Genomic DNA, 9,086 nt, shown 5'->3' on the forward strand with positions numbered 1-9,086 from the left:
ATTATAATGAAACATACATCTAATGTAATTATTACATGATAAATTTCAATGTTGTTTGCATATCCCTCTTATTGTTATTACCTACCTGCCAACATAATTGAAGAAATTCTTTTTATATACAAGTGAAGGATTTTAAGTTTTGAGCAAAATGATTTTATAATAATATTTATAATTGATCTGATACAAAACTATATTGATATAGATTCCTGTTGTAAATATCATTGTTGTCAATTAATTCAAGAAATCAACTTTGAAATATACATAAGAATATACATAAGATGCAGCAGTCACTGAATTGAATTCAAAATTTTTTTTCTATCAGTTCTTGTACCATGTATTAAAGCTTCTATAAAGAGCAGATTTTGAGAAAACATAATAGTAAATATATTTGCCTAGATTTAATGATAAAATGTATTTGTAGGATGACTATGTTCTTATGACTAAAATGATATCCTGTTCCAACTGGCCAAGAGATGACCAGCCATTATGTAAAGCCTTTGATCTTATAGACACTATTAGAGATATTCATAGACTGAACGATATTGGACCTGTCATTGTCGTAGATAGGTAAGATTGTAATTTCAGAAAGAGATAGATCTCTAACTTGATGTAAAATTGTGAAAAGTTAGACTTGAATTTTCTTTAGAAAAGAGAACGTTAAGGCACAATTTAGTATAACTCAGTTGAAGATTACGATTACTAAAAAAACTAGTAGTAAATATGGATAAAAGGCCATATGGGTATGGTTTGATCAGATAGCAATCCAAACAAAATTAACAATGAAAACCAGAAAAGGCATCTAGAGATTTTCACATGGTCTTTAGATATATGTTTTAATAGATAATGACAGTTTTAAGTCTGTTTATATAACCATAAATTTCAGCTAAAGGATTTTTTTCAAGGAAAGAGCTACATGCTTTTGATTTTGTGTGTGGAACGCTAGTGTAGCTCTCCATGAATTTAACACCCAATCATGCTGATGGACATGTAATTGTTACAACTTTTACTGTATTACCTGTACTAAGGTGGTATCGAATGATCCTCATTCAGATCTTAATTAAATGAAAGTATAGGACTCCATTGCATTTCAATTTATGAATATGAAATAAAATTAGCTGTCAAGTTTTATTGTATTTTTAGATATGGAGGTGTTACTGGATGTAAATTCTGTGCTCTGTGGTCCTCATTGGATCAGTTACAACATGATAAAACAATAGATATTTATCACTTATGTAAACTTTACCACAAGAAGAGAGCAGGAATCATTGGATCAGTGGTAAGATATCTCAGTTGCTGGGAATTCATGTATTTAGAAAAAAAATATTTTGGGATTGACAAAAAAAATTGTGTTTTCAGGATATTTGATTTTCTTGGCTTTGCCTGAAAACTTGTACTTTGTTGACACATTTAAATTCATGGTTTACTCATACCAAAAAATCAACGAAAAATAAAGAACCATAGTAACATTATAACAAGAATGTTCTTGTAATAAGTCATCAATGTTAGGAATACAAATAATGGTAGACAAAATTCTTACAATTCTTGAGGGTTGAAGTATAGGTTGTTTTGTATGACATTGGTGAATTGGTAACTTGTTTTTTACCTTATTTATTTTTAAAAGGAGATAGCCCCATTTAATTCCCTCCCTTTCTACATGATAGAAATTAATTAATCTGGAGCAGTACTGCTATACTGAAACAGGAGAAAACATTAAAAAAAAAAGCTCCAGGAAGAAAATATAAGCTATAAGTTATACAAGGTGTTTCAAATAGCTAAGCAAACTATTTTTTAATGTTGTATATGCTGTTATGCTCCATTCATTTTGCAAATGATAAATCATCTTAAGTATAAAGTTAACTAATCATAGATACTAGAATGTATATTTACATTTATTTCTAAACTGATAATGTTATTTGTGGTTTGAACATGAAAATTGATTATTTTTTTTATTATGATTGATATTTTTTTCCAACAGGGTGATTACTTATTCCTGTATAGTGCTGTAGATAGTTATTGTAATGACCAAAATGAAAAAGACTCGGCTTTAATGTCAAATCATTTGATTTTACGATCGTCAAAAAAGAATGGAACTATTCCCCGAAGTCCGTCAGTACAGAATAAAGTTCCGCGGAGTCCATCCTTACCAAATAATCACCATTCTAGTAAAGCAGAAACAAATTCTAGTAAAGCAGAAACAAATGTGTGACACATGCTAAAAACCCGAAAACCATAAAATCTTCTCGCTATATTATGTGTTCATAGGATGTACTCAGTGACTAGAAATTTAAACAAATTGAACAATCAAGTGCTTTTATTTGAGTCAGATTATGTATCCAAGTGCAGTATTTAGGATTTTTTTTCTGACTATATCATATATAAGTCGGTAGTATTGACTATAGTATGCATAAATGTCATGAAATAGAGTATGAAAGACATATATAAACTCTTAACATATGCACTCTTCAGTGTAAGCTGTGAATATATTACCTCAGCTCACGTAAATATGTGTCAACAGGTAACTGTCATTCTGCAAAATATGCTTTGTATTATTTTTTTTTTTTATTTGGGCGATCTCATCATTAGCAACATCTTATTTTATTTAATCACTAAAGGATAGTTGTGTTTTTAAATATTACACGTACAAGTTTCTTTTTTTGAGAAATTTCACATATCATTTCTTGCAACCATGAAATCAATTTTATTTTGTTAAAACCACTTAGAAACTGCTGTCTTTCTTAAAACAATTCTAACCAGACCCCTTTATATCTGTCCATTCTTTCTTCAATAGAACATCTAAAGATGTAATGATGATCATCCTCAATTTGTTTACAATTGGTCCCATGTTTAAATACCTCGGTCAGGCAGAATGCCTTGATGAAGTGACATTCCAGTTTAATGATACAAACTAACAAGTATTATTCACATAGAAGCATGTGTTTAATTTATATATAATTTGTAACAGGATAGTTTTCAAACTAGGATTGAAAAAAAAAATATCTTTTTTACTGTGTTAGTGAACAAAACTCAATTAGCTTTGAAATTTGTGTTTGCAAGATGTTTTTAAATTTCATAGATAAACAAATTGAAAACATATATCATGTCATTTTAGAAGAACCTATTTTGGGGGCATTTTAAACAGGTTGTCATACAAACATGTGATATTTCTTTTATTTTACAACTTTTACACCAATAAAGCATTCAATGTTTTATGTTGTGTAATTCTTTGTTGTCTTTTTTGTATTTGTTTTATCTTGTTATTCTGTATTTTATATATACAATTACTGTTTTCGTGCATGTGTATTGTGTATTTGATACTCAGTTTTATTATGTAAATATGTATGATTATGATCTTATTTATAAATACTCATGGAAGAGTTCATTTCACCTGATTTGTGTATATTATATATATGTAGATATTAGAAGATAAAAGTAGATTTTTGTTTCCCAACATATTTTAGCATTAAAACATGATGGCGGAAATTTTGAATTATGGCTTTAAAATTGTGTAATGGTATCAGGTTTTTTAGGGGTTTTTCTCTTGAAAAAAATAGGTTGGATAAGTTTTTGACAAAAGATTTAAGAAATAATTTTATATCATTAGGTTATGTTGTTGGTGGAGAGAAAAAATGGCCGTGATCATTGTGAAACATGCCTTCCAACTTCTTTTTTATTTCAATAAAATATTCCATCATATTTTTTATAATCCTGATTGTAATTTGATGTAAAATAGTTTTTCCTTCAACTTTCACCAAAATATTTGTTATATTTGTAAAAATATACATCAATCTAAACAAAACTTGAGTGGCGTCTGCTATTCTGAACTGGTAGGAGTTTTAGATTTTGTCCTTTTTATATTCAAGGCTGAAACAGAAGGTTTAAACACAGATTGAATTTTTCAATTTTATTACACATGGTCAACAGTCAATGTATGCATATTTAACAACCTAATTATTTTAATAAAATGGCCAGTTTGAAATTATTATTTATAAAGTGATGCCAATATACTGACTCATAGATGATTGTAATCCAAACAATAAACAGAAAAAAATGTTCATTTAATTATAGACTTGCACAGAAGATTATCCACTATTTGTAGTGATCATTTCATCATTATTGCTATGCACTGTAAATTCAAAATTATTTTGACATTTTGATTCATGCCAAAAAATGTAATATGAAAGTCCTGTTACTGTAATAAAATTTACATAAATAATGTTTGAAGTGCAGTGCCTGAAAAAAAACACACTTACTTAACATTATTTTTATTATGTATCAGAATAAACTATGAAAAAATGTATAACATTTGTAGCGGCTAACAGAACAAAATTGACATTTGAAATATCTAGATTTTGCTAGAAAAAAATCAATAGAGAGCACATTTGTTTGTTAAGGCACTGATGAAGAAACCAAATTACATCTATGTTGTAATTTTAAATAACCAGATTCACACTTTGTAATATTTTTTTTGTAATTTGAAAACATAAATGTATTTTACATATTTCTGAATTTATAGTTAATATTTAAATTAACATGTGCTTTTGTATAATTTGTGCAGCTAACATCAATGTGTCTTGCCATAAACAGTTGTACATACATCGCCTGTGTTTTTGTACATTTGTATATTTTTCTTACACCAAGTCATTAAGGTGCTAGCTTTTGAACGTATTCACTTATAAATGAAGTAGCTATGGACAAAATACACAGTAGTTCTTGCATTCATTTAGGTGAGCATATTTCTTACAAATGTGAAAATGAATATATTATATGATTTCTAATTTGGAAACTTATGCATGGTATTTTTTATTTATATCACAAATACCACAGTCGTTTGTTGTTATAGTGTAGAAGCGGTCTAAATATCAACGAAATAATGTGTAATGTAGAAATATAGGATTAGGCACATTACCTTAGTTTTCCAAAATGGCAAGGATTTTAAGTGAAGCATTTTTCATTTTTGTTTTCGGAACAAAATTACAGAATTAAAATCATGCACATAAAATGAATAAAAAATGCTTTGAACATACACAATGGCAAACTTGGAATTCATTAAATTTCAAAGCTAGGAACTGAAATAAATTCTCTAGTACTTTTTTTTTTAGATATGTTTTCTCTTACAACAGTTTATGTTGATCAACACTACTCAATGAACAAAAGGAGGAAAAAGTGTCATTCTAATTCACTCAAAACATATTTAATTTATGAACAGAACATATGTAATTAGGAAAAAAAAAGCGAAAATGATAGGTTTACTGGATTTCATTTTGCATTTATCCAAAAGCGATTTCCCAGTAAAACCTTGGACAGAAAGTTATGTTGTTTATTTGTTTTATTTAGTTATATTTAATTTGATAAGTTATAAGCAAATCTTACAAAAAATCTTTGGTTTCACTGTTGAACTTCAATTTCAACCTGACAGTTGTCATTCCTATAGTTTATTGCCATATAGTGATTTATTTGTTTTGACAATCATTGTTTTATGTTAGAACCCAGAGTATGTATTGGTTCAGTTTTAAACATTTTTATATCATTTTACAAGAATGGCATAGTTCATACACATGTAGAGGTTGGTACAAGATTCCATATTCTGTAAATTTTACAAGATAGGTTGTTCTGTTTCAATGTAGGTGCTTTTAATTCATATCAGATGTATAAAAGTCTTATCAGAGCATTGCTTGAAATGTTGGTTTTCCATTCCAGGATAATATTATTCCACAAAAAACTTCTCCATGCTTGATAATTTAGGTGTTCAGCTCATATTTCTACAGTCACATTTTCTTAAAAACGGATCCATTTTAATAATTTTTCATGAAATTCAAATAGAAATATGCTAAAATATGAAAACTTTGTGTATTGCTATTACTTCAATATAACTCTTTAATTAGCTCATTCGATATTTATAAATCACTAGGAAGCCATTTGTCAAAAATTCAGAATGGTAAATTATAAGAAGTCCTTTTCTTTCCATTGAATCAGTGGCAGATCCAGAGAGGGGGTTCCTTGGTTGAAAACCCCTTTTGTTTGGACAATCAATGCATTTGAATGGGGACATATGGTTGGAACCCCTCCTTTATCCTGGGTTGGGAACCCCCTTTTAAAAATGGCTGGATCTCCCTGTGAATGTCTACAATTTTGAAAAAAATATAAGAAGATGTTATTCTTTTTATGCCCACCTACGATAGTAGAGGAGCATTATGTTTTCTGGTCTGTGCCTCCGTTCGTCCCGCTTCAGGTTAAAGTTTTTGGTGAAGGTAGTTTTTGATGAAGTTGAAGTCCAATCAATTTGAAACTTTGTACACATGTTCCCCATGATATGATCTTTCTAATTTTAATGCCAAATTATAGTTTTGACCCCAATTTTATGGTCCAATGAACATGGAAAATGATAGTGCGAAGTTCAGGTTAAAGTTTTTGGTCAAGGTAGTTTTTGATGAAGTTAAAGTCACATCAACTTGAAACTTAGTACACATGGTCCCTATGCTATGATCTTTCTAATTTTAATTCCAAATTAAAGTTTTGACCCCAATTTCATGGTCCACTGAACATGGAAAATTATAGTGCGAGTGGAGCATCCGTGTAGTATGGACACATTCTTGTTAAACCTTTTTTGTGCCCATTGTTATATTTTGTTTTGTTTAAGGGTATACAATTTAAGTCTTAATTTTAATAGTATGATTAAGTTTTTTAAGTCATAGAGAACCACCAACCTTCAGTAATAAAATTGACAATCCTAGTCAATTGATATTACAATCAAGGACACCTGCTGTGTGTGAGATTCAAATTGACAACCTCAGTGTTGACAGGCTAGTGTTCAGTTCTATATGATGGAGAATGAGATAATAATTACATGTCTGTCTGATAAAAGGGAAGAACTCTTCTTCAAAGATATCAATTTAACTGGAACCATAAAATTTATAATAAATGTACAACTACAAAACAATGACAATAAACAGTATAAAAATCCAATAGGTTTTCCAGAAGATATAGTTTAAACTATCAAACTTTCCTGACAGTTTTAAAAACATAAAGGAAATTTTTGTAGAAGTGTACGTGTAGATGTTTTTTATATTTAGGAAAGTTAGGTTGCTTGTACTTGTGCCATTACAAAGTTATGGTGCTTTTTTGTATTAAACTAGTGGACAGGACAGTGTTTTTGCAGAAATGTGTGTCAGGTTTGGTCTTCTTTCAGTTAACATAATTTTAACTGTTATAAATTTTGTCTTTTTTCAGTTTACACAGATTTTGGAATGCTATAAGAAAGAGTATGTGGTTTTTTTTTACTTAATTCTCTTTCATAATCATATTTTCATAGTTTATTTGACTATATTCATGAAAAAACTATGATTTCCCCTGTTCTGTTCAGTGACTCAAGTTTCCAGACTTGTCATTCCATAATAAATCGGTTTTATATTTTGTTGTTGCATATGAGTTTGGACTTAAAGAACATTTTCAGATTGTTGGATGATAGCTGTATAAAAGCTTTTTATTCACATACATATTTCTGGACTGCATTCAAATAATTGACAAAGGAAAATCTATGACATTTTCTTCTCTAAAAATTTACCAAGTTATTTTTTTTCTCGATAGAAAATTTAATTAGGAACCTGAAATGGACTATTTGCCATACACCTTTATACAATATACAGTATTAGCAGGTTTTTAATATGAATCATATTTCTTATGACTGCTTTGCCTATACTTATATAATCCATGTGAATTATTGCTGCAAAATACAATTTGCTTTAAGTCAGCTTTATTGTTGTTTGCAGAAACAGCTTAATAAAAGATGCATAATGATAAATTAAGATTTACATTAATTGCCTGTATAAATGCTTTATAAGTTTAAACAAGAAATTTATTGTTTGCTATTGTTTACATATACATGAACCTGATATGTTCAGGAATAGATGAAAATAATTATAAGAATGTAAACAAGGTTGTGTCAATGTATGTATTGTATTTCTGTTGTAAATGCACAGAACTTCTGTGAAATTTTTGTACACAGCTGGTTTGCATTTTTGTTGATAGAAGATATTTTGTACCAATCCATTTTTGAGTAGCTATTTTTGAAAAATTGATTCATTAGCATGTAAAGTGATTGTTTTGTATATGTTCATAATTATTTAATGAAAATAATTGTCATTTGCATATGTTTATATGAGCTTTAAAGGGAAGATTGCAGTATCTGTATTTCATTACATTTTGATTATTGATCATTTTTGTACCCTAAAATATATTTATCATATTTGATTTCTCTACAATTAATTTGACCTTCAACTACCAAGGATTGATCTTGAAAAGAGTTATTAGTGACTGACACTTTGTTTTATAGCTGTAAACTTAACAAACTTTTTATATAGTTATGTAACACTTTTATCAGTACACAACACCAAATAACTAATTTCTTTATATTATTGATCTAAAAATTTCGTAAAAATATACATAGTAACTTAAATGTTTAAATGATACCTGAATCTCATATTTTGAATAAGAAAACATAACACTTATTTGAATTAATTGTAAGTCAGTGTATGTATTGAATTCTCCACTGTCTTTCTATCCTAGCTTGAATAAACCACATTCAAATATATATGTATAGTCTTATTTTGTTAGCCTTTTTTGTGGCCTATGTTTCCCAGCCAGATGAACAACAGTCTGTGATCTTGCAATGTTGCACTTCATGATCACACTCCACATTTGCATAGACTGATCTACTGAGCAGAATAAACATATAAATACTATAATGTTTATCTGACCGACAATAAAGTTTAAAAATTCAAGAAATGGGATGCAAATCTCCTAGCGACTGAAAAGCTCTTATAAATCAGAAAAAAAACTTTGATGCTTCATGCCTTGTATAAAAGATGTATCATAAGAAGTTTCTTTCTGTCATATGCCAATTGTCCTTGATCTCTGTTTCAGATTTCAGTTACTGTACAAAAACAAACAAGACATATGTATAGCTTTTCTGGCGACAATTTGTGATAGATCAATCAATATTTCTCAGTTTGACAATCATTTTGATGCACTGCCCTCTATGTCATGGTCCTATAGCTTTCAAAGAATTAGCAATTTTGTTGTCCATCAAA

General features: G+C 28.9%; 1 protein-coding gene across 6 annotated transcripts in view; it reads left to right on the plus strand.

The window, feature by feature from the left end:
- Positions 1-8,587, plus strand: part of LOC143075459 (putative receptor-type tyrosine-protein phosphatase mosPTP-1) — a 54,586-nt gene extending 45,999 nt beyond the window's left edge. For all 6 annotated transcript variants that reach the window (XM_076250874.1, XM_076250890.1, XM_076250907.1 and 3 more), the window contains 3 exons: positions 422-567; positions 1,141-1,276; positions 1,976-8,587. In XM_076250874.1, coding sequence (XP_076106989.1) covers positions 422-567; positions 1,141-1,276; positions 1,976-2,206 — 513 coding nt within the window. In that variant the 3' untranslated portion in view covers positions 2,207-8,587. The remainder of the gene's footprint in view (positions 1-421; positions 568-1,140; positions 1,277-1,975) is intronic.
- The last annotated feature ends 499 nt before the right edge of the window (positions 8,588-9,086 follow it).

Source organism: Mytilus galloprovincialis, chromosome 1, assembly GCF_965363235.1.
Source record: "Mytilus galloprovincialis chromosome 1, xbMytGall1.hap1.1, whole genome shotgun sequence".
NCBI classification, from domain to species: Eukaryota; Metazoa; Mollusca; class Bivalvia; order Mytilida; family Mytilidae; genus Mytilus; species Mytilus galloprovincialis.